The following is a 27,205-nucleotide window of genomic DNA, read 5'->3' as shown; positions in this document are numbered from 1 at the left end:
TCAGAGCGTCAGACAACATATCCTGAGATATTCTAGAGGAGACACTGCACCCAGAACAGCAGATACCTAGCTGGACTGCTACCTTGGAGGCACCATATCCTGAGGCATCCTAGAGGTACCACTGTAATCAGTGCAGCTGGAAAAGATCACAGAGACATCTGGACCCCTAGGAGATCAGACACAAGCTAGATAACTGGAAAGACAGGCTTCAGTCAGAGACAGCAAGTACAGGCAGCACTAGAGTTAACCAGATGGCAAAAGGCAAGAGCAAGAACATAAGCAACAGAAACCAAAGTTACATGGCATCATCAGAACCCAGCTCCCCCATCAGAGCAAGCCCTGAACACCCCATCACACCAGAAAAGCAGGAATCAGAATTAAAATCACTTCTCATGATGATGATAGAGGGCTTTAAGAAAGACATAAATAACACTCTCAAAGAACTTAAGGAGAGCACTGGTAGACAGATAGAAACCCTTAAAGAGGAAACACAAAAATCCCTTAAGGAATTGCAAGAAAATGCAACCAAACGGGAAAAGGAATTAAACAGAACCATGCAGGATCTAAAAATGGAAGTAGAAACAATAAAGAAATCACAAAGGGACAATACCCTGGAGATAGAAAACCTAAAAAAAAAGATCAGGAGTCATAGACACAAGTATCACCAACAGAATACAAGAGATGGAAGAGAAAATCTCATGTGCAGAAGATACCATGGAAAACATTGACACAACTGTCAAAGAAAATGCAAAATACAAAAAAAAGCTACTAACCCAAAATACACAAGATTTCCAAGACACAATGAGAAGGCCAAACCTAAGTATAATAGGTATAGATGAGGGGGAAGACACACAACTTAAAGGACCAGTAAATATCCTCAACAAAATTATAGAGGAAAACTTCCCTAACCTAAAGAAAGAGATGTCCATAAATATACAAGAAGCCTACAGAACTCCAAATAGTTTAGACCAGAAAAGAAATACTTCCTGCCATATAATAGTCAAAACATCAAGTGTACAAAACAAAGAAAAAATACTAAAAGCAGTAAGGGAAAAAGGCAAGTAACATAAAGGCAGACCTATAAGAATTACACCAGACTTCTCCCCAGAGACCATAAAAGCCAGAAGATCCTGGACCGATATCATACAGACCCTAAGAGAACACAAATGCCAGCCCAGACTACTATACCCAGCAAAACTCTCAATCATTATTGATGGAGAAACCAAAATATTCCATGACAAATCCAAATTTACACAGTATCTCAACACAAATCCAGCACTCCAAAGAATAATTGGTGGAAAACTCCAACACAAGGAGGGAAACTACAACCTAGAAAAAGGAAGAAAGTAATCTTCCAAAAACCCCAAAAGAAGATAGTTACACAAACATATCTCCACGGATATTAGCCCAAAAGATTGGATTAGCGAAGACTCAACCCACAGACCACATGAAGCTCATGAAGAAGGAAGACCAAGAGGGGATGACTCAGTTCTACTTAGAACGAGAAACAAAAATGCTCAAGGGAGCAAATAGGGAAACAAAACATGGAACAGAAACTGAAGGAGGGGCCATCAGGAGACCATTCCACCTGGGTATTCACCCCATGTACAGCCACCTAAGCTAAACACTGTTATGGATGGCTGGAAGTGCATAATGTGAGGAACATGATATAGCTGTCTCCTTAGAGGTCTGCCAAAGACTAACACACTCAGAGGACAATGCTCACAGTTAACCACTGATATGATCAGGGGTTTCCCAATGGAGAACTTAGTGAGAGGACTGAAGGAGCAGAAAGGGTTAGTGACCCCAGGTGGAAAGCAACAATACCAAACAACCAGAGCCCCCCAGGGTCTAAACCACCATCCTGGGGACATCATAGGGAGGGACCCAAGACTCCAGAGGTATATGTAGGGGAGGATGGCCTTGTCGGACATAGGTGGGAGAGGAGTTTCTTGGTCCCATAAAAAAATGAACACACAATGGGGGGGGGGGGAATGTGAGGGTGGAGAGGGGATAGTGAGGGGGGGTAGGTTCGGTCACTGCCTCATAGAAGCATGAGGAGGGGGATGGGATAGGAGGTTTCTGGGCGGTGGGAGGAAGTAGGGTAAGGGGATAAAATCTAAAACGTAAATACTACAACCGATTTTAACAAGCGGAAAAAAAAAGTCGTCAGAACCAACATCTTTAAAAAAAATGTCAGCCCCCTGGGGGTGGGAAATTTTTTTTTTCTTGATACTAAAATTTGTTCTGAGAATTGTATATTGCAGAATACACAGCCTTGGTGTATCTACTCATCAAGCATACTGAGCAGACCTGCCCAAACCTCTGATGTCCTGGAATTCCATCTGGATTCAGTGAAGACACAGCATCAGAGGCTTGTCAACTTACTCTTCCCCCCACCCCTCTTCTAATATCTCAAGGTCCTTAATCAGCTTGAAGAAGTTAAAGAAGAGTCAGCGCCCCTATTCCCTGAGCTTGGGGACTAATGTGGTTAATAATGGTCTGTCTTTCTAGGGAAAAGTAGTGGTTTTGTTGGAACAGGGGGGATTAGCTAGGACTTATTGCATAGCCATAACCTATTGGTAGAAATCTGTATAATTATTATCAAGATGAAGTTATAATTTCTTAAATGGTACAAAATTTACTTTGATTTCAAATTTAAGGTTTTCATTGGTATGAGCCTCTTATTAATATAAAAATGAGATGAATATTGATACTCTCATCGGCATTGTGCCTGTATAACACATTTAGGAATACAAGGCCTAGACCCAGCCCTTTTTTAACTTTTTTAACTGATTTGGGACGGTTAACCTATGAGTTAAGGGACTATAGCAAATTCATGGTTTTGAGTTTATTGTTAGGGTGTTTTCCATATTTTATTTAGAAATAGCTGAGAGGAGTGAACAGACAACAGTCCAGGTTACCTTACATGGATAGTTGGTTTTCAAAACATCAGAAGTCCATAGAATTGATGCTACAAATATTTATATATTAATGTCCATCCTGATTAGAGACCTGTCCGCTCCTGACAGCTTCCTGTCGTGGATTCTAAGAAGACATTGAGCATCCTTGGAGATACTCCAGTTGTGCGGTGACAGCCACTAGGCAAGAATCGCCTCTCTCCATCTACAGACAAATTACTGTCCAGAAAAGGACACACATGCAGAATAGTCGACTGATTATATCTGCCTAGACAGAGTAATCAGCCCTTAATAATCCTGCATCACTAAGGTCGGTCAGATGACTCTGGGCCAGAAGGCTGAAGATTTGATGCTCCAATGTTCGGTAGTATAGGGGCTTTTCAGGTGTTCAGCGGTCTCTATAAATTGGCTAAGTTTTTTGCTTAGTGCTTCCCATAACTTCAGTTAACTCAGTCATTCTGGATTTCTGATGGGGTTGAAGACCTATAGTCTCATAACCAATCCTGGCTATTTACTTTGAGATAAAAGATCTGAGTAGATGGTTTTCAGCTGACATTCATTCTACAGCCAAAAAGCCAGGATCAAAAGTAAGTGTTTTAGTTAGAAGAGATAACAGAGGTTCTGGTTAGTCAACAGAATGATGGACTGGGTATTAGGACTATCTTGTACCTCACTGGTACAATTAGGAATAAGTATGCTCTAACTGTATTTTGAGAGAAAAGTTCTACTTTAACCGGAAGAGTGATATGTAGAAGGAGCTAAGTGGGAAGGAGTACTGAGAGGAAGAGATGGAACAAGGAGAGAAGATGAAGAGGAGAAGCTAGGTGATGAGAGAGAGAAAGAGAGAGGGGGCATGGAGGCAGATGTTCGCATGTCTCCACCAGTCAAAGATAGTTTTTATATCTAGGTTGGGTATTGGGTTACGCTTCTGATTGAGCATTACCAAACTTATAAATCCTTTGATTAACATTTTTTAAAAAGCATATAAAAGCAAAAAGGAAAGGGGGGGGGCATGGGACAGGGATGTTCTAGGGAGGGGAAATGTGGAAAGGGGATGGCATCTTAAATGTAAATAAAAAAAAAAAAAGAGTTGTGTGTTGAGGAGCTGGGGGGATGACTCAAAGTAGAGACAAATGTGACTAAAACCAGCAGGTTTGTTCTAAAACTTTTGTTATTATTTGTACTTTTAATGTGAATATATTAACTGGCAAGCTATTAACTTACTTAAAAATTTATTACATTTATTTATTTGCTTGTTTATGCCTGCATGCATGTGCCATGATGCATATATGGAGATCATAGAACAACTTGGGGGACAGGGTTCTCTCTGTCCTTGAGATCCACTGTATCTCAAAAGGTTTGGCAGTAAGCATCTTTACTGATCCTTCTTGCCAGCCCAACAAAAATAATTCAAACAAAGTATCTATATTTCTGTGAACTAACTTCATTATTTTTATAGATAAGAAACAAAAAATGCCATAAATCAAGGTAAAAATTTACTATTCTATGAGTCTTCCTGTTTAGACTAAATAAATTTGTTCTTAAAATTAAAACTGTAAATTCCTCCTATAAGTGGTCTGAAATAACTCAAGGTGGTTTGCTACTCTCTTGCTTCCAAAAATGCCACAAAATCATGCAAAGAGGTTCAAATCTTTATGTTCATTTTTAAGAACACTGATGAAGGTACCTTGGCCATAGGGTATGCCTTTCTAAATAGCCACTGGGTACCTAAAACATGTCACTTTAAAGAAGCCATATTTGGAGGAAGAAAAGGAAAGGAGAAAATAATACTATGATATTATAATTTAAAAAACAATATATTTCTGTTAAATATTTTCCATAAAATTAATGAAGCTCATTTCCATATAATGAGCTAAGGTTAAAATTGTACATTATGAAGCTTAAAGAAAGACTCTACCTTTTAGAACTAACACTAACATATTGTGTAGTGAGTGAGGAAGTGATCATAAAAATGGTTAGCTATCACTATTTTTCCTTTGGTTAATGTCTAATTCCTAGGATTCCCAATTTCAACATAGTGGCCTCTTCATTTACCTCAGTTAGGATATCAGCAGGAATTCCAGTAGCCATGAGGATGGTGCAAAGCTGCTGTAGTAGCCCACACTGGAACATGGCCTTCTGGCAGCTACTGGTAGCACCAGGAGGGTTGGTGGGCGATACCAGTACCCGCACAAGCTGTGAAAGAGAATACAATTTGTCTTTAAAGACTTGTAGCAGGGCATGGTGGAGCACACCTGCAATCCTAGCACTTGGGAGGTGGAGGCAGGAGGACCGAGTCCAGGACTACCTGTCTTAAAATCATCTCAAAGGCTAGAGACAAAACCATCTCACTTATGTGCTCACCAAACTAGGTGCTGTCCCCTTACTGCTACGGCAACAGTGTTAGTACATAATACATTTTGCTATCTGCTTAATGTTGTCCCTCTCAGAGGACTCCAACTCTCACAGTAGCATCTGCTTCAGTCATTTCTGCACTCAAATAATACACACAGTATTTACAAAATAAGGCATATTCAATACAAAACTGAATCAAGATACAGGAATGACAGGCTTCTCAGAAAAAGTGTTCATATGATCTAATAGCAGAAGTCAACCTCTCCATCTCTGAGGTGGAGACAACAGTCAGATGAATGGATCTCATTTCCTTTGCTGCAGACTTCATGGTCTTTACTAAGCATAAGAAAGGGATGTTTTCAGTAAGGGAGGCAAAGCAAGTTTAGCCATTTTTTTTTAAGTAAAAAGCCTTGCAATGAACATAGTATATAATACATAGTTTAGAATATACATATATGTAGTATATTCATAATACACAGAACTATAATACTGCATTTCTCTGTTTACATGATATACTACATGCTTTTTAACTGACACTTTCTTCAAAATAATTTAAAAATTTTTTTTCTCTCTCTCCTTTTTCTGTGGTGTTAGGTAAATTGGGAAAAATAGAACCGAGGGTCAGAGACAGATGATGTTAAGATGAAATGTCCTTCAAGGAGAGCTAGCTTTTATTTATTTTTAAAATATTTTATTGGAGCTGAGGACCAACCCAGCGCCTTGTGCTTCCGAGGCAAGTTCTCTGCCTCTCAGTTAATCCCCAAGCCCTATTTTTAAATTTGTATTCTGTGGAAAGAGAGAGGGGGAGGGAGAAGACTAAATGAATGAATGGGTCATGTGTGTGTTGGTGTGTGAAGAGGCCAGAAGAGGGCGTTTGGGCCCTTGAAACTGGAGTTACAAGCAGATGTAGCCTCCAAATAGACATAATGGAACCAAGCCTGGCTCTTCTGGAAGAGCAGCAAGTGTTTTAACCACTGAGCCCTCTCTCCAACCCCTCAAACTTTTTTACATGGTGCTCTAAGTCATACCACAGCTGCACTGCTCTAGGTCCAAAGGACTCCAAGCCGACCTGCAATACAGACACTTGCATAACAGTGTCCACCGCATTCACCACAGCTAAGTGATGTCTACTGCATTCATCACAGAACTAACACAGGGCCCAACAAGTGTTTAAGATGGTCATGACTACGTGTAACTCCCGATCCAGGATCTCCAACACTCTATTCTGGCCTTCATGGGCACCACACACAAGTGGCATACATTCACCCAGACACATACAGATATAAATAAAAATAAAAGTGAATACAACTAGAGACAATCCTACTAAATGAACAGGCCAGTCACAGAAAAAACAAATGTCATCATTTTTTTTGCCATCTGTGGTTTTTAGATTTTTACATAAATCCAGAAACATGTGTGAGTATAGAAATGAGAGGAGTGGTGAAGGGAAAGTGGGGCACTGTAGGGAATGCATGAGATTACTTTAATACATGCTTTTCCAACTGTCCTCATGGCAGCCAGTGAGAAACAGTGCCTAATAACTTGAGTTCGATGAAACTTAAACATTACTCTACATGGTGGAAAAAGACTGACTCCCTCAACCTGTGCTCTGACCTCCACACACGTGGTATGACAGACATGCTCAAGCACAGTACACTAAAACAGTAATAAAAGTAATGACAAAGCCCTTGTATACCACAGTATATACTCAATGAGTATATGCTATTTAAAAATCCTTCTTAAAAGGTTTATATTGCCTCTAAAAAACAACTGAAAACCCTGGATTGAAAATTGAAGCAATTTTCTTTTTGTGGAAAGAATCCCTGACAAGATGCTTTCTGTGTGATGTCTGAGGAGCACATACCTGTAGCATTAAATGTAAATTGGTCACTTTCTGTGCTGACCAACCAGAATTTTCATCTCCAACTTCAAACCAAGGTTTCATACGTTGAATATAAGAGCCTTCTTTAAAAAAGTTTTGATTGGAATTGTTGTTTTTTAACAAGTTTTGGAGCAAAATCAAACAATCTTCCACTACTATACCTGGAGAAAAAAACATAAAACAGAGGCATTGAGGCTGGTGACATCTGACAGAACTCAACCGGTGTCCTCAAGTGTCCGTCTCTGCAGCTGCACGGCCTGTTCTGACCTGACACCCACGTGCCCGTGTCTGCACTCTGTCCAACTCACTACAGTAAGCCACCTTTCATATTCACACACAAGCTTAAATAGCAAGTTTTCAGTGCTGATGATCAAGAACTGGTGACTAGGTGATACTGCCTTCTAGAAGCTTATTCTCTCCACTAGACTGTAATGCATCAACACAGGAGTTTGTAAATGTCCTACTTAACTCTGCAGTCCTGGCAGACATAAGAAACAAGACTTCAGCTATATACAAAGTAGCGAAGTCTATCACTCCTTAGGCATCTGAGACCCATCTGACAGTCTCTGCCTCTTCTCTGAAACGCCTCTCCCTAGGTTTCTCCATTTGGCTACTCTTAAGGCTCTCTCATGTCCCTGACCTCCTGCTTCATTCTTCTACGTCTTGATGTTCTGGGCAGTTTCACCCACGCTACAGCTTCTGTTATCACAATGAAAGCCTTCCTTCCCACTGACCTCTGCTCAGTCTAGACAACAGTTCCCACTTCCTCTAAGCACAGTGTTCAAGGCACTCACAGCTCTAGGGCCCCTGGTATACACCTTTAGTGTTACAAGGTCTATGTTCAGTGGGGTAGACCGCCTGCTGACAGCACTGATGACCTGAGTTCAATCCCTAAGACTCACATGGTGGAAGGAGAAAGACAACTCAGGCAAACTGTGCTCTGGTCCCTACATGCTAGATGTGAAAAGCAATCTGAATAACGGCTTCTTAGAGCAGGCTTACAGTTATAAAAAACAGGACAATAACACTGCTGGCTGCTTCCCTCCCCAACTCCTCTCATCATCATCGTGCTCGAGTGTGGTGTGTTTCTTACAAAGGATGATCAAACACTGGCACAAATTATAGAAGATCACAGCTCACTCCTCGCCCTGCAAAGCACTAAGGCTCCCTATCGCCTTTCTGTAGCTTGATGACTCCTTTCATTGCTGAGTAATATCTCATTTTATGAACTGATTAATACGTATCCATTCACCTACTCAAGGACATCCTGGTTGCTTCAAGTCTTAGCAATGTGAATAAAGCATCTATAAACATTCAAATGTAACTTTTCATGTGGAAATGTTCTAAAGTAATTTGGATAAATACGAAACAGTAATCCTATTAGAGCTCACAGTAAGACTGTTTAGCTTTGACAAAAACTGCAGTGTCTCCCACACTGGCTGTGCCCCTTTGCATTCCTACCAGCAGCACATTCCTATCTTTCCATATCCTCACCAGCATCTAGTAGAGTTAGTGGTTTGGACTTTCCCCATTGCATTGCTACGTAGTGGTGTCTCATTGTTCCTATTGCAATTGCAATATTCCTATTGTAACTGAATGTTACTGCAAACCGTGGTATCTACTCTACTAGAGTGTGTTCAGACCTTTTGCCTAATTTTTTAATTTGCTTTTCTTTTTTACTATTAAGTTTTTAAGTCTTTTTTTTTTTTTTTTTTTAATTGTGTACACTGTAGGTGTCATCAGACACACCAGAAGAGGGCATCAGATCTCATTACAGATGGTTGTGAGCCACCATGTGGTTGCTGGGAATTGAACCCAGGACCTCTGGAAGAGTAGTTGGTGCTCTTAACTGCTGAGCCATCTCTCCAGCTCAAGTTTTTAAGTCTTTTTTTCAGATGTAAGTTTTAAAATATCTTTCTCTCAGTCCACGCCATTACCACGTTCTCATTACCACGTGTCTTTTGTAGAACACAAAAGTAAGGTTCCATTCATCAGCCTTTTCCTCCTAAAGGCCATGCTTTTGGAACCCTTACCTAAGAACCTGCTGCTCTGTTTGCAAACTTAACCATGCTATTGCAATGGTTTTTTAATAAGTATATAAATTGACAAAATAAAAATAGAAAAACATAAGTATATTTTATGAAAACTATTTTTTGTTTGCTTTGAGACAGGGTCTCTATCATGTAGCTGTCCTGGAACTCACTCTATAGACCAGGTTGTCCTCTAACTCACTGAGATCTACTTACCCCTGCCCGCAGAGTGCTAGGATCAAAGGCGTGCACCACCACACCTGGCTCAATTAAAATCTTGAAACTCAAAGCAACCCTGGCTCTAGAATGGTCAACTTTTCTGCTTTATTCCTCCTGAGACTTTCAAGCCAAAAAACTTCCTCTCTTTAGAGCTTTCCCTTCTAACCTGTCTTCAGAACACACACCTGTAATCCCAACAGTTGGAGGCCAAGGCAAAATGATCACAAATTGATGATGCCAACTCAAGGTACTGATCTAAGATACTGATTGCTTAGAAATGTTTGAAATCAAGTTTGCTCCTGCCTTAAGGTCCTCTGTGCTGTAAAGAAGAGCTGTGCCTTGCCCTGAGAGATTTCATTTTAAAGCAGTGTTTGACTCAGTTTTGAGGCTGGAAGGGACTTTGCACCTACGAGATGGGTGAACATTAGCTTTGTAGCTCTACCATGAAGCACAGACTAATTCCTGGGAGTAGGAAGAGCACCCCATGTACTTATTGGGGTGAATTAAGATGTTTATGGGCCCATGGGCATAATAGGACCATATCAGGAAAACAAAATCTACCAAGGGCAGTGAGATGGCTCAGTGGCTACCAGTGCTTGCTGCTGTGCAGGCCTGGAGCCTGAGTCTAGTCCCTGGAAGATCCCTAAAGAGAAGTGACTCTTTGAAGTTGCCCTCTGATCTCCACATACAATTGCAGCGCAGCCTACCAGTGCTCTCTGTGACACATAGCAGACCCAGGAAAGAGTCTGATCCCACGCTTAATCCCTAGAAAGCAGCGGACACTCAGCACTGGGACAGTAACAATCTACTCAGCTGTCATCTGACTACCCAGGATGCACTTCAAGGATGAAGAAAGACCTTCCAGCTGTCCTAGGGCTCTCATCTACAGGACATTTAGCTTGACTTCAAAGCCGACACCAACAGCTATAACTTCTATGAGAAGCTCAGTTCGGTTGATATTAATATTCAAACAGACTATGCTCTATCTGTTTCCCTGGCCTCTGAAGCCTGTAACTCTGCTGTAGCCCCTTAGTTCTATGTAGTCTACATCTACACACATGTAGATATATTTACTGAGTGGTATACACTGTATGATCTCTAAGTTAATACTAGTAATTAGGACTTCAGTAAAAGAACCCATGTTGTCAAAGTGGGAGCATCTGTAAGTTGCTTTCTCCGAAATTACAATGCCTTGGGAATTATCAATAAATCCTGACACTGAAGATGTGAATGTGATCATCTATGTTTCTGACACAGTGCACTCACAAGGCAGATAGAGTCCTGCCTTTCTTCTCTACCTTGCTTAGATGTTCACAGCTCTTTATTTCTTCGTTGGGGAGGTAATTTGCTAAGGACTCCTGTCACAATGACATTTCCAGACCCACCCCCTCCCTGGAAAAGATTGAAATCTGTGAAAACCCAACATTTCACACCAACATTTGATCCTGGGTATCAGTCTGGCTAGGAAAAGGGGCAGTCATGAACCAAGCACATGCACTGCTGTAAACCATGGTGGTTGCCCTTGAGGTAAGTGAGTACAGAGCATCTCCACGGTCTCATTCTTACCTCCATCACTGTTCCCCTCCTCTGTAATAATGTCCAGTAGTCTCTCAAAAGCATTTTCGAAAGCAACAATTTTCTGGATTGCTCCATTGCTCCTTGTTAATGCCTGCAGCAGTAAGACTCCCTTATAGAAAAGAAAAGTGGCATTGAGTTGAGTACCAAATTTATTGGACACCTAAAAATTACTTTAAAATCACAGAACCCTACAATAAACAGGATTTTACAAATCCAAGTGCTTCACTCTATATATACAGAAGGATGTAGAAGGCACAGATAGTTCAGCAATGTTTCCCCCTGAAGGTCATAGATCACATAGGAACAGGAAAAAGTTTACATCTAACAGGTTTCTTCTTGTTGTATACAGTAAGAATACAATTACTTCATTCTTACTCATCACTGTGTAGTTTCCCCAAGCTGATAACATAAAGTTATCCTATTTACTCTTCTCAAAATGATAATATAAATCATGAAATACCACCACATTCTAAAGAATTTCTACAGAGTTCAGGAAACCTTGCAAATAAGGCCCCCAAATTCCTACAATTTTATTTTAAATCAACAGAAAAAAGAAATGAAAATTCATGCCCATGCAGAAAGTTTAGACGGTATGTGTGGCTGGGCTTTCCCTCCCATAGTCTTTTCCAACCTGTGGCTGGCAAGAATGGCTTCCACAAAGAAGGGTACCTGCCACCAACAATGGTGTCCCAGGAGTGCACCATTGACATTCCCAAGCACAGTCATGGAATCAAGAAGCACACCACTCGAAATCTGGATTCTGTCATGGAGGAAATGGGGCTCCAGGCCTGTGTAGGAGCCTCCAGATGCACATCAGAACTGAGCACAGATAAGGACTCGACTAAACTGCCTGGGCCAAAGGAATAAGGAATATTCCATAGCATATCATGGTAACTTATGACCCTGTTAAACACATTTCAAAATCTTGTCAGTGTGAATGAGACCTAACTGTTGGATGTCAGATAAAGCTACAGAACTGATAAACAAACAAAAGTTAACTAAGTCTTTGCCCTGACTTTTAGGGTTTTTTTTTTTCTTTCAGCTTTTTAAGCTGTGGGTGCTGGGAATTGAATCCAGTTCCTCTGGAAGAGTAGCCAGTGTTCTGACCTGCTCAGCTGTCCTCTAGCCCTATTACTCATTTTTTACTTCAGTATCACTCAGTGACCACAAGATAAGAGAGACAATAAATATATGAAGGGGAAAAGTATAGCTACTGCTTCAGAGGTTTGGCACACAGGATGTGAGTGCCACAGTGGCAGGTGGCAGCTAAGCGTCTGCACAAGTTTAAGAATGTTCTCAACTCACTGGGCTCGTCCTACCCCTTCCCCTGATTTTCCCACCCCCTTCTCCTGATTTTCAAATTTTAACACTAACATGAAGGAAAGGTAAAACAGAATTTAAATGTCAAATCTCCAGCCAACATAATGCCTCCAACTTGAATTTTAACTGCATAAAAGGAAAAAAAGGTAGAGACAAGACACACAAACTCTGAGTCTCATACAGTGAACAGACGCTAAATGCCCTACTTACTAAAACTTTAAGCAAAGTATATACATTCCATGTCTCAGAATACTTATGTGCAAAACAGAATAATACTATCTTGACTCCCTCTGCCACATGACTTCCATGAATACTCTACACACTAGACTGCACTCAAACTACACAGATCCTCCTGCTTCTGTCTCCAGAGTGCTGGGGGCTAAAGGCATGCCTACCACACCTAGATTCATATAATGTTAAAGGTGGGAAAACAGCACCTACAGAATTTAGCATTTTTAAATCTCAACATTTATTAGTAGTTTATTATTTTCCTCTTATTTTGTTGAATAGGTCAAATGAAACCAAGAAAATAATTTCTATAAAATATATAAAACTAAGATATTAGAGGTTACAACAAAATAACACTTAAACTCCATTCATAAAATTAATAAAACGCAACATAGACAATCATCTTATCTGCCTCAAATAAAAACCAAGGTAAAAAGTTAGAAGAAAGGGCCAAGATCTAAAGAAAATAGACTGAAAACATGGAGGGGGTGGGGCAGCAGAGGGTGCTGGGCAGGACAGATCAAAGTTCCTGATAAGTTTGCATGAAAATGTCATTTTATTTTGTACAATGAATATACATGCTCTAAGGAATTAAAGAACCAAAGCGGACATTTGTAAAAAGGGCAATCTTATATCTGAAAATTAAAACAAATTCTGATGACATGAACAAAAACTTAAGAGATAGAGAATTTCTTCATTTGCAGGCTTAACAATCTCTTATCTAAACTGAGGGCTGAACAGAAACCTTGAATCTAAGGTACATAGTCATGTTTTATTTAATTAAAATTTTTATTTATGCGTATGTGTGTGTACACTTGCTTGTCGGTTTATGTACCATGTCTGAAGTGCCTGGAGGCCAGAAGAGAAAACATCAGATCTCCTTGGAACCAGAGTTACAGGCATGATGAGCCTCTTGATATGAGGACTAGGAGTCACACCCTGAGCCTCTGTAACAAATACTCTTAATTGCTGAGGCATATCTCTACCCCCTATAGTCATAGTTTAATTAGGGAAAAACATCCCAAATTATTTCTATTGGATGGATGTTCATTTCAAAAAGACAGTTCTTAAACAAACAAACAAACACGTACAGGTACAAAGATGTTTGTTTGTAATGCTAACACTCAGAATGGGGTTTCAGGTTTTAGGCCAGCCTGGGTTGCAAAGTGAGATTCTATCTTAAAACAAACTAACAAACAAATATAAAATAATTTAAATACCTGATAAAGATTTGTTTCTATAAGTTACATTGTTATAACATTTTACTATCTATAATATTGCTTTGCCAGAGATACGACAACATTTAAACGTTTTAGGTTTTTTTGTTTTGTTTTGTTTTGTTTTGTTTTTTGAGAATGACTGGTCTAATTTATTTTTTTTTAACTTTTTTTTTCTTTATTGGCTATTTTATTTACATTTCAGATGCCATCCCATTTCCCCATTTCCCCTCCCTAGAAAATCCCTATCCCATCCCCGCTTCTCCTTTTTGCTTTTAAATTTATTTTTATCTTATGTGTACTACATACATGGCTGGTACCTGCTGAGAGCAGAGGAGGTGCTAAGTGCCCCAGAACTGGACTTAGAGATAGTTATGAGATCCCATGTGTTGCTGGGAACTGAACCTGAGTCCTATTAAAGAGCAGCAAGCACTCCTAGCTTCAGAGTCATCTTTCTAGCTCCACTACAACAAAGTTTTAAATTTTTTTTAAAGATTTATTTATTTATTTTATGTATGTGAGTACACTGTAGCTGTCTTCAGACACACCAGAATAGGGCATCAGATCCCATTATAGATGGCTGTGAGCCACCATGTGGTTGCTGGGAATTGAACTCAGGACCTCTGGAAGAGCAGTCAGTGCTCTTAACCACTGAGCCATCTCTCCAGCCCAAGTTTTAAATGTTAATTTAAGTTTAAAATACATTTTACGTGGATCACAAGTCAAGGGTTTGGTTTATTTCTGTTTCTGCTTTGCATTAACCCGTTACAAAGTTCAACATCTTAAGCAAGGATCAAAGTACGTATCAGAATGGAGAATGACTATAGAACAGCGACACTGAAGTAAAGAGATTATCAATGAAAATCCTCTGGATCAATGAAGTAAGAATGAGGAAGCCACATGCTACGTACTGCAAACTTCCACCATTTAATGTCTCAGAATGTTTACTGTAAAAGGAAAGACAAGTTCTGCGGTGGAATTCTATGTCAGCATGTCAGAAGACCATAGAAGAAAGCCTAAACATACAGAAGTAGTAAATTTGAATAACAAAATAGTTTGTCTAACTCTAAATACTTGCTAAGCACAAGATGAAGAAATAATCAGGGTTAGCCAATACTCCAATTTTCTGAAACTAACTTTTCTTAACTTATAAAAGTTAAAAAGAGAGAGAGAGAGAGAGAGAGAGAGAGAGAGAGATTTTATTTGCAAAAAGAGAAAATAAGCATCATGTTCTTTTTTTCTTTCCAAATTAAACTTACATCATTACGTATAATTTCTCTGGAATCTGCCAGTAAGTCCATTAATCTTGAAACACCTAGAACACACAACCATGAGAAAATTACAGGCAGACCAAAAACACTAATAGTGATTTAAGTTACAATTTATTAGGTCACTGCTTCAGTCCTTCTAGGCAGTGGCCCTTACTGTGTCAGTTACTCAGGAGGAGTCGCTTACCCATGGGACTGACTAGGATGATTTGCTGCACGGGAGGCCCTAGCTGTTTTAAAAGAGAAGTCAGGAGTCTCACGCCAGGCCAACGGACGTGGAAATCAAACTCCTGCAATGAAAGAATTTCAACTGTTTAGCAACTAGAATTGTTATTTTCAAGAAAAACACTGTTTTCAACTAATAGTTCAATAAGAAACAACGAGAAAAATAGAATTTCAGTGAACTTTAAAAATAAATTTTAAGAAATAAAAGTTAACGTTAATTGATTAAACTCACCAAAATGTTAATTATGATAAATATTTTGTAAAACTAGTAATAAGATGCGTATTATTTTAATAGATCACATATTTCCTATATCAAGTATGTGAGTCCCTCACATGCATTCAAAAGCAAGACATTCAGCAAACATCACTCACTACCTTTTCAAGTGTGCACATATTACTTTTGCGGTAATACCCACAAAGGCAACAAAAGCAGCTTATTAACATGACAGAATGTCAAGTTTCCCTATTTACCTCCAACAAAGACAACAGGAGAGTGACATTTTCTGGCTGCTTAATGAAAATTTCTGTAAACTGGCTTCCCAAATCCTCACTCTGTCTTGCAGAATTTTCTTCTGTAATATTTAAAGAACAAAGTACTTCAACATGATGCTATATTAAAGTATCCTTTCACTGATGAGTTAAACAGAAATGGTAATTTTCCTGGAATATAAACAATTAAACAGTATGGCTGATATCAGTAATGAAATTAAGAACTGAAAACTGTATTTGTAAACTCACTTTCAAGGTCAGTTAGATATCACATTTCCTCAAAGACGTCATGTTAATCTTTTATTAGGATAAGGCAATTGTTTAGGGTAACAAAAATAGTCTGTCTTGATTGTGGTAGTGCTTACATGATTTTTTTTTTTTTTTCAAGTGCTGGGGTTTGGACCCAGGGCTTGCTTTATGGCAGGAAAGCACTTGACCACAGTGCCACATCCCATCAGCCACTACTGAATTCTTTTGTTGAAACCTGTAAGACTACACAACGTCTATGAGCAAACTGTATTTCACATTAATTGTATCTCCAAATCAATACACCTCAAAATGGCAGTCTCTGCTGATCTGTATTTGTCAGTACAGCTTGATTATGAAATTAAGTCAGTTACCTTCAGATCAGCCAGTATTGTTTTTATATAGAACCTAGACAAGTATTTGGTAATAAGAGCAGAATTAAACATTGAATTTTTTTACAATGTTACATATTAAAATGATTAAAATTGTATAGGGCTAAGTGGCAGTGGTGCCTGTAGTCCCTGCACTCATGTGGCTAAGGCAAGATGATGGTCTTGAGTTTGTCACAGCAACTGAATGAAACTAGAACAACAATTAATACTAGGAGTGGGGTGCTGGAATAAAGCTAACCATGTAGCTCATCTGCCTTGGACTGTTTTGTTAGAGGGTTGTGGAGGACTTTGGAAATCTGAGTTAGGAAAGTTATCTAACACTCAACTCTTATGTAAGCTTCAAAGAAACACAGACAATGGAGGCCTGGCTTGTGGGGTTTCGGAGATGAGCAAAGACTCTCTTAAGGCAGTTTGTAACATTTTGGATTAAGAATTTATATGGGACAAGAGATGCCAGCAGTTTAGAGCACTTGCTGCTGTTGTATAGGACCTGGGTTGGGTTCCCAGATGGTGGCTTACAGCTATCCATAATCCTGGATCCCAAGTCCTCTTCTCACCTGCATGAGCATAATGCAAACATGCAGTGGGCATACACATGTGCAGGCAAACTACTCATTCAGACAGAATAAAAATACTGCCCCAAGAAAATGGAACCTGTGTGTACTGGTCAGTTGGGACTGAAGAATTAGCTATGATTAACCAGAAATCAGGACTACCATGGTTCACTGGGCAATGGGATGCTAGCTGGCTACAGCTGAAAAGTCAGCTGCAACTGCTAAGAGATTTGCTTCACTGAGAGAAATCTCTGTGCTTCACTGGGACAATAGGAAAGTATTTCTCTAGGGTAATACAAAGAACCTGTGGTCCAAAGGGGACAAGCCTGTATCTCAAGCTGATACTAGAACTCAGCAAGGTTTAAGAGTTGCCTTTGTGGTACTGGTTTTGAAGGCTAGAGAGGTGAAAGATGGGAATGGGGGTGGAGGGGTGTCATAGAGAGCAGCTGAGACCTGGCACTGAGTGGCAGGGTAGAATTCCTGAAGAGAGGTTAAGAGAGTCACTGGTGAAGGTATAGCCTCGGTTACAGGGGAGCTCTGCCCTCTGCTTGGCACTATCCTCTGAGCAGGCGGTCCTGGACAGTATTTTAAAAGCTAGCTAAGCATGAGCCTGTGAGTAAACCAGTAAGGCATACTCTTCCATGATTTCTGCTTCAACTTCCTACCCTGACTTCCTTCAATAATAGACTGTGATTTAGAAGTAAAAGCCAAAAGAACCCTTTTATTCCCCAAGTTGCTTCTGATCATGGTGTTTGTTATAGTAGCAGGGTAAAACATATACAAATCCTAAATTATTAAAAGTTCATAGAAGTGGACCTAATCAAATTTCAGTAGTCCTGAACTAGAAGCAACTCAGTGCCCACCCACCAAGAGAAAGGATTTAAAGTGTTGCACATTGGGGCTGCAGAGATGGTTCAATGGTTAAGAGCACTAGCTCATGAATTCAGTTCCAAGCATGCACATGTTGGCTCATAAATGTCTAAATTCCAGTTCCAGGGCATCCTATGCCCTTTTCTGGCCTCTGTAAACACCAGGCACAAGTGATATACAGACACACATGCAGGCAAAATACACACACAGACACACACAGACAAAACAACAAAATAAACTAGTCAAAAAAAGGAACTAATTTGATGAAGTCACTGTATAATGTTTTTTGTTAATTTAAGAATACTTATTTAGGCCGGGCAGTGGTGGCAAACACCTTTAATCCCAGCACTTGGGAGGCAGAGGCAGACGGATTTCTGAGTTCGAGGCCAGCCTGGTCTATAGAGTGAGTTCCAGGACAGACAGGACTACACAGAGAAGCCCTGTCTGGAAAAACAAAACAAAACAAAACAAAACAAACAAACAAACAAACAAAAGAATACTTATTTACCTTGTAAGTTCCATGTCTGAGAGTTTTGCTGCTTGTGTGTATATATGTTCCTTGAAACTAGAGTAATGGATGGTTGTTAACAGTCATGTTAGCACTGGGAACCAAATCTGGGTTCTCCACAAAAGTAACAAATGCTCTTAACCCCTGCTCTAGCCCCTAATTTTTTTTAACGTTGAAATATTTTTATGCAGGTAATTACAAATAACTAATGTATAGTTTTAGCCTTGGTAAATTTTTCAAAATATACTTCAGTGGGACATGGTAATATGCATCTGGTGAAGCAAGTGCCTGGAGACAGGTATGTCTGACAAAGAGCTGAGCAGCTTCTCACTACTTACAATCCTCGTGGGAATTTTTAGGGCCTCTTTATTTATCTATTTTAGACTATTTTTATACAAGACATGTCTTAGAACTCTTGTGTACATTCAGGGATAGAATAGAAGAGAAGAGTTAATTCAATATACCAAAAATAAGAGAATAACCTATCAAGAAACAGTTTATATCTTTGATTTATTCTGTTACCTATAACATATAAAATACTGTAGTTTATTAATAATTTGGTTCTAGATTTTGAATTGAGCTAGTATGATAAAATCTGATCTAAGACTTCTGTCCTAGCTAAGGTTTCTACTGCCATGATAAATCACTATGACCAAAGTAACTGAGGAGGAAGGGATTTATATATATATATTATTCAGCTTAAAATTGTAGTCCTGCAGGAATGTAAGCCAAGGGAGGAATTCAAGACAAGAACCTGGAAACAGGAACTGAAGCAGAGTCCATGGAAGAACACTGTTTACTGGCTTGCTCACCCTGCTTTCTTGTACACACAGGATCACCTGCCCAAGGATGGTATTTCCTACAATGGCTGGGCCCTCCCACACCAATCACCAAGCAAGAATCATACCAATCTCTTACATTCTTGCTCTTAGGCCAATTTATGGAGCCATTTTCTCAATTAAGTTCATTTTCCTAGCTATGTCTAGGATTGCATCAACTTGACAAAACCAACCAAGCCAACCATCAATTTTAAAAAGCCACAGCCCTAACGCAGTACTTCCAAACTTTAACAGTTTATTTATTTTTATTTTTGTGCATAGGTATTTTCTCTGTATGTATGTGTGAGGACCACACACATGCAGTGCCTGCAGAGGCCAAAAGAGAGTGTACTATCCCCTGGAACCAGAGTTACAGAAGGTTGTAAGCCAACCTTCTTTGGGTTGAGAATGAGCCTGAGGTCCTCTGAAAGAGCAGCCAGCGTTCTTAACCACTGAGCCATCCCTCCAGTTCCAGCACTTCTATGCTTTAATGCAATGCCTTCAAACTAGGTAAGTAATAGTATACAAAGCTTTTAGTGAATAAGGTAAAATTGTTTAAAACTATTAAATTAATCATATTTAAAGTTATAAATCAAAACTACATCCATAAAAAATTTTTATCTAGCTGGGCATGGTGGTACTCTTGAGAGGCAGAGGCAAACAGATCTGTGAGTTCTAGGCCAGCCAGGTCTACACAGTAAGTTCCAGGACAGCCAGAGCTATGTAGAAAGACACTGCCTCAATAAAACAAAACAATATCTAATTTTTATATATATATATATATATATATATATATATATATATATATATACACATATATATATACACACACATACATACATGCGCAAAAGCATGAGACAAACCATCTTGTTGATATGGTATGCTTATATCATGGCTGAGTTTATTTCTTTAATCTTAGTTTAAGTATTATGTGCAACTTTCTCTAACCTGTAAAAATAAGTGATCCCTAAAGTAAATGGGAAAAAAAAAAAATGATCTATTGTTATAGCAAAGATAAGCCCAAAACAGAAGAGTAAAAGCAAAGACTAATCCTTAAGGATTTTCTTAAGGAGTGTGTGTGTGTGTACATAAATTTTATTTGAATACACACACATACTCCATAAATATAATAAACACACACACATATACTCTACTACTTTCCAGATCTACTTATAGAACTAGCTTCTAACTAAATACATATATTTGTTCTTAAAATATATTTATAGATGTATGTTTTCCAGAGGTATAAACTGCTTAAAAAACAATATGGGACATTTTGATGGAATTCCATATGAAGTTCACAATCTGGAGAACAAAACTGCTATATAAAAAGAGTCAGTGTACAGCAGAACACAGGCATATGCCTGCAATCTCAGCACAAAAGAATAACTGCAAGTTCTAGGCCAGGCTGGTCTACAAAATGAGTTCCACATTACAAGACCCTATCTCAAAAAGCCAAGTCCCCCATCCCCAAAAAGAGAAGAGGAGATATTCTAACTAAAGTACACAGTAAGACTATCTAGTGATCTTTACAAGTGGGACTCAACAGTTAAGCAGTTATGCTTATTTTAAATGCTTATCTGAATTTTCTACTAACTGGTTATGTAAATTATGTAATTCATAAGTTCTAGTTAGAAAGTAAAATTGGCCACAATTCATTCAATTGAAAAAAAATCTATGGAGCGTGTAAAACAAGGAAGTGCAGTGAGAGAGGACACTGTTCTTCATTAACTGGGTCACAGCATGAGTGACAATGTCCAGTCTTTTGGTGTTTTAATCTGAGGAAAGAGAAGCAACACCTACCTCAAAGGCTGTATGAGGATTAAGTAAGACATTGGACATGAGAGGACTCTGCGCTCTTTAAGGGTCTACACAAATATGAGAGAACAATAACAGAAACAACAGTTCCTGATCCGTTACATTCCAAAGACACAGCCCGACCAATGTCAGGGCTGTGCTGAGGCTGCTCTGACTTCAAACAAGGGGCTCAAAAGCCATGAAAGGTAGGAAGTTAGTTTTCTGTTAGTTTCGGCAACTGTTATTTTAAGTCTACTATAGATAGTATTTCATTCATTTTAAAAAATATTTTAAAAATATTTAGAAATATTAGTTAAACAAAATATATAAGAAAACTTGATTATTTTAATTATGAAGAAAAGAAATACTGTTAAAAATTACTAGAGGTCAAACAGATCACCAGAGGATAAATATCAGTGAATTCCAGAAATTAATGTAAAAAGGTCAGTAACTACGGCACAGCTGTGCATATGGCACGTAAAAGGAACATCATCAATATACATGTATTCTCTGAACTGAGTAATTTCCAGCTCACTCATAAGTAGATATATGTATGCATACATGTGCATACATAGTCAAGTGTTACTTATAAACAATTTGTTTTCCTGGAATTATACACAAAACAAATTTGAATAAATGGAGCTACCAGAAGAAATTTGATTTTATTAAAAGATACACTAGAATAGCTTCATGGTGTGGATAACAGATTATTAAGTATTGCTTTTTTAATTACAGATTCTGACACAATGAACCCAACATTTTTAGCAGCCAGAAGAAACAGCATTTGACAGTGTCCTTTTATATTACCAGGTCTTACATCATCATGCATATGAAAATGCAAACTTTTACCTTCAACATCATCTGAAAAGGTAGACAAAAATAAATGAATGAATGAATGAATGAATGAATAAATAAATAGAAAGTAGGTGACAGAGCAAACGATATGTGTGAGCGCAGGAGCCGGCCAAGTAAGCAGTACAGACCAGAAAACAAGACTCTGTCACTAAGTCACACCCGTGAGGCTCACCTAGCATACACAGCTACATACTAAATATATATGCTATACATTTAAGACTATCAAACAGATTCATCACTGAAGGATTATTAAATATTCCCAAGGTAAAGAATTCTAAGTAGTTTTTGGATCACTGGAGAATTACCTCATGATGAAGCATTTAACAAGATACTGATAACAGAACTCAAGAACACACTTTTTTAATATCTAGTTTTTAAAAATTTACTCACATTAACTGAAGTTTCAGAAGAAAAAGGCCCTAGAAAAATTATTCTGCTACCGTTTATTCTTATTCAAAAATTGTTTTCCTATGTTATCAAAAAGACTTTTGAATGATGAATTAAAAATAAAGAGCAGAGAAGCGGGCTCCGTGGCACCTGCCTATAATCCTGGTACCCAGGAAGCCAAAGGATAAAGCCTGGGCTGCAAGGCTAGCTTGGATTATGTGGTGAGTTCATGACTAAACTACATAATGAAACCCTGTCTCAAAAATGCAAGTAAATAAAACATAAAAATCCCAAATACACACAAGACTGCCACCCCCCCCAAGATATAAGAAACAAACATTTTAAATAAGTGTGTTGTGTGACTGGGCATGGTTTGACATTGCCTTTATTCCCAGCATTTGAGAGGCAGAGGCAGGAAGATCTGAATTTAAAGTCAACCTGGTCTACAGAGCAAATTCTAGAATAGCTAGGGCAACATAAAGAGACCCCAGCTCAAACAACAACAAAAAGGTGTGCTGCTTTTAATGTTCTCATCTGAAAACCAATCAGAAGTAAATGCCCTACTCTTCAAAGCATATTCTTGTGTATATATTTAAGTGGCTACATGTTCAACTTCTTTTTCCATGAATAATAAATTGTTTAATAAATATATTTACCCCTTAGAAATGAATAAACTTCTAAGTGAGATATCACAGAGACATAAAATCTTAAGAAAAAATATTTAGTTCTATGGGACCATGACTATTCAACACTTTATTTCAAATACACTACCTACCAGTACTCTGTGGAATTAACATGCACATGCTTTTCTGCTTAACTGTTAATAAAATATGTGCAAGATCAATACTTATTTATAATCTCTGTTTTGTTGTATTTTGGTATAAATTAGAATAAGTCTGCTCTTTTCTGTAAAGTTTGAAAACCCCACTAATGTCTTACTGTAAGTAGCTGTTGGCTATGTGGAATATCCTCAATAGCACTGTGCAATGTTACTCACTGAGCATCTTTTTACAAGATATACGACAAAGGCACAGACATTCAATCAAGCCTTTTGCCAAGTACTTTTGAGAACAGTAAATAAAAAACTCCCTAAATTTTATAAATTGTTACTTTTTATATATTAATAAGGTCTTATTCCCCTTCCCCCAAGGCTTAAGTATGAGGAGAAACATCCCCTAACTACTGCTCTGACATAGGGTAATAACACATACAAAGACTAACCAACAAGAGGGGATTATTTAATTCAGCACTGGCTAATACCTATTTATTACTTATATTAATATATAATTATATGTATTGATTATATTCATTAAATATGATTAATATTAATTATATTTATTATTAATATTTACTTTTGGCCTAATTACAGCCCAAAGAGGAAAAAACTTAAGAAAGAAGGCTCTTCTGCATGTGGTAGGGCACTCCTTTAACCACAGGACTCAGGAGACAGAGACAGGCTGATCTTTATGAGGTCAGCCTAGTCTATTATAGTGAGTTCTAGACAGCCAGAGCTACCTAACAAAAAAAAAAAAAAAGAAGAAGAAAGAGAAAGAGAAAGAGAAAAAGAAAAAGGAGGGAGGGAGGGAAAGAGGGAGGTAGAGAGAAAGAGAGAGAGAGAGAGAGAGAGAAAGAGAGAGAGAGAGAGAGACAGACAGACAGACCGAGACTGACAGAGGATCTGGGGTGGATGAGTGAGGGTGAAGGAGAATCTACTAAAACATTTCATTTGAAAATGTCAGGATATCTAATACCTTGTAAGTTCACTAAAAAATAAGAATATAAAAGAAAGAAGCATATAGGTGAGGCTTGTTGGTGTTCTTCTATAATCCTAATGCTCTGGAAGCTGAGGGAGGAGACTGAGCGTAGATTAGACCAGGCTGCACAGTGAGTCCCTGACTTAAGGACAGAAACCTCACTCCACCTTGTCATAATGGTCTAGACCGTCACACACTGAGCAATCATCCTAGAGACACCATTCAGGACTAAATTAAATCTTTACTGTGTTGATTCAGAGAGCAACTTAAGAAAACACCACACAATGAACAGGTTTATGAAATAAACTCAACTTCAAAGCAAAATTGGTATAACCTAGTTAATTTATAAAGACAAATACAGTAAAATAACTGAAAACTTACCTAATTCTTCCTCTTCATCGTTAGATATTATATTATAGAGTGTGTCCAAAGCATATGCTATTATTTCAGAGTCCGAACTGGAAAAAAGAAATTATTATACTTACACACTGCTGGCTGGAGTCTAAACTGTTATGGACATTTTTAGGCAGTTCTTTCATAAGACCAATAAAGTATTCATTTTTTTTCCCTAGAAACTTAATCTAAGAAAGTATTAGTAAAGCCAGGAAGTGGCTCATGCCTGTAATCTCAGTTTCCGGAAGCCAGGAGGAGAGTGGCTGCAAGTTCCAGGCTATCCTGGACTATACAGTGAGTTCCAGACCAGGCTTGGCTACAGTGTGAGACCTTTATCCTCTTCCTCCTCTTCTTCTTCCTCTTCCCTCTCCTCATCATCCTAATCATCATCATCCTAACAATAACAACAATAAATTAAATTAAATTAAGGGACTATGTAAAGATTTATTTAGAATTATAAAAATTGAGACTCCACTTGACTAATTAAAAAATAGCATACATAAACAGTAATGAAAACGTATCTTAAAAGAAAATACAATAACATCATAAGTAAATAAATATTAATAAAGTATCAAGTAGAAAAAACTAAATTTAAAAACGGACAAAGGAAGAGATGGTTTAGCAGTTACAGTCACTGGCTGTTTTTTAATTCCCAGTACCCATATGGTAGCTTCCAACTGTCTATAATTCCAGTCCCAGAGGATCTAATGCTCTTCTGACCTCTATGGGTACCAGGTGTGCCATTGTGCACAGATACATGCAGGCAAAACATCCATATTCACAAATAATAAAAGTTTAAAAATAAGACAGAATAATACTATATAGCAAAACTTATGTATGTATATTTATGTGCATGTATATATGTATGTTTGTTAAAATAGCAAATATTTATAAAAATGAGCCAAACTTTAAAACTAGCAAACAGAAGAAGCAGTAATTTTATGTTCATGTACATTCATATATATGCAAAATAGCATTATCTGTAGGTAGTCTACCTTTTCTTCTTAAGAGATTCTTATGGTTAAATACATACAATTTATAAAATCAAGAAACACAAGATCTAAGCTGGGCAGTGGTGGTGCACACCTTTAATCCCAGCACTTGGGAGACAGAGACAGGTGGATCTCTAAGTTCGAGGCCAGCCTGGTCTCAGAGCAAATTCTAGGGCTACAGAGAAAACCCCTGTCTCAAAAATCAAAATAAAACAAAACAAAAAGCCAAACCAAACCAACAAACTAAAAACAAATTAACAAAGAAGAGAGAGAGAGAGAGAGAGAGAGAGAGAGAGAGAGAGAGAGGAGAGGAGAGGAGAGGAGAAGAGAAGAGAAGAGAAGAGAAGAGAAGAGAAGAGAAGAGGGGGGAGGAGGAAGAGGAGGAGGCAGAGGATGAGGAGGAGGAGGAAGAGGAGGAGGAAGAGGAGGAAGAAGAGGAGGAAGAAGAGGAGGAGGAAGAGGAGGAGGAGGAGGGCTGGAGAGATGGTTCAGTGGTTAATAACACTGCTCATCCAGAGGTTCTGAGTTCAATTCCCAGCAACCACATGGTGGCTCACAACTACTGCAATAGGATTAATGCCCTCTTCTGGTATGTCCGAGAACAGTGACACTGTACTCACATACATACAATAAATAAAATCTTTTTAAAAGAAAGAAGAGAGAGGGAGAAAGGAAGGCAAATACAAAATAATGCCAGGTAGGCATTACTACCATATTAGCCTGTCATTCTTCAGGACCTCCAGAAGTCAGCAATAGCGGGTCAAGTATGTCTCATGTTACAATTTGGGACCTCCTTTTCACTTCCCTGTCCTGTCTTTAAGGACCAGTTACACTGGGTCCACCTAGACAATCTGTATAATTTCCTCTCATCAATTAGCATAATTATATCTGCAAAGTTCCTTCTGCTATGTAATGTGACTTCCCATGTTTGGCTGATAAGGAATGCAGGCATCTGGTGGGGTCTACCTACTCTAAATTATACACAATAGCTGGCTTTGAAAAAGTAGTCAAGGCTATACTGTCTGAGAAGAAGAAAGTACAATCACTAACTAAGGAGTTGCTGGAATAGACTCAAAAGTGGCTATGAAATAAATGGACAGGTGGGACCCAGATCTTTAAAAAGCTTATACTCTTTGCCTTAAGAAAACTGATTTTGGCATGTGGCATATGCCTATAAGCCTAGCACTCAGGAGGTAGAGACAGGCAGACCTCTGAGTTTGGGGACAGCCTGGTCTATAGAGCAAGTTCTAGGACAGCCAGGGCTACACAGAGAAACCCTGTCTCAGAAAACAAGTAACAAACAAACAAACAAGTCTGATTTTGGATTTTATACTACACTGAACTAGTGAAACACATATACTAGGCAAATTACAAAGAAATCAGAGACAGAAAAAAAAAATACAGTTTAAAGGTAGTGGTAGTTTCAGAGAATTCTAAAGCTCTCTGATCTAGCTCTTAGAGGGGAAGCCTAATGAGCCAGCCCTTAAACTGAAGCAACTTGTTTATTCATTTCTGATGACTGCGATGTAAGAGTCTACTGGCTGGGTCCTTGCTCCTTCAGATCACAGGCTCCAAGTGAGCCTAGAACTGCCATGTGTCACAAGGATGCTCAAGCAGACTTAAAGATAGCACAAGATGCTGAGGCCTGTTACCAGCATGTGTGACTGAGTCTTCACGCAGTCAGACCCACCAGCACTAGTCAGCTTTTAGCTGACTCAAGCCTCTCAGGCCTCCTGACCTAAGGCACCCCTCAACCCCAGCACTGAAACTGTGAAGGAAAAACTAAGTCTTTGGTCACTAAAATTTAAAGTACTTTTTCATATGTTATAACAGCAAAAACTAGGAAAATGACTTAGGTGATGGATATACTGAGTGCCAGAATGAAGAGCAAGAAGGCTGAAAACATA

General features: G+C 38.6%; 1 protein-coding gene across 2 annotated transcripts in view; it reads right to left on the bottom strand.

Moving 5' to 3' along the window:
• Positions 1–27,205, bottom strand: part of Uso1 (USO1 vesicle transport factor) — a 67,456-nt gene that overhangs the window by 24,910 nt on the left and 15,341 nt on the right. For both annotated transcript variants that reach the window (XM_034508496.2, XM_034508498.2), the window contains exons 4-10: positions 24,295–24,371; positions 15,715–15,815; positions 15,206–15,308; positions 15,010–15,065; positions 10,974–11,094; positions 7,141–7,319; positions 4,977–5,117 (exon numbers count right to left, since the gene is read on the bottom strand). In XM_034508496.2, the coding sequence (XP_034364387.1) occupies positions 4,977–5,117; positions 7,141–7,319; positions 10,974–11,094; positions 15,010–15,065; positions 15,206–15,308; positions 15,715–15,815; positions 24,295–24,371 (778 nt within the window). The remainder of the gene's footprint in view (positions 1–4,976; positions 5,118–7,140; positions 7,320–10,973; positions 11,095–15,009; positions 15,066–15,205; positions 15,309–15,714; positions 15,816–24,294; positions 24,372–27,205) is intronic.

The sequence above is a fragment of the Arvicanthis niloticus genome, chromosome 7, assembly GCF_011762505.2.
Source record: "Arvicanthis niloticus isolate mArvNil1 chromosome 7, mArvNil1.pat.X, whole genome shotgun sequence".
Classification (NCBI taxonomy): Eukaryota; Metazoa; Chordata; class Mammalia; order Rodentia; family Muridae; genus Arvicanthis; species Arvicanthis niloticus.
Note: the sequence above shows the minus strand (reverse complement) of the source record. Positions and strands in the feature narration are given on the sequence as shown.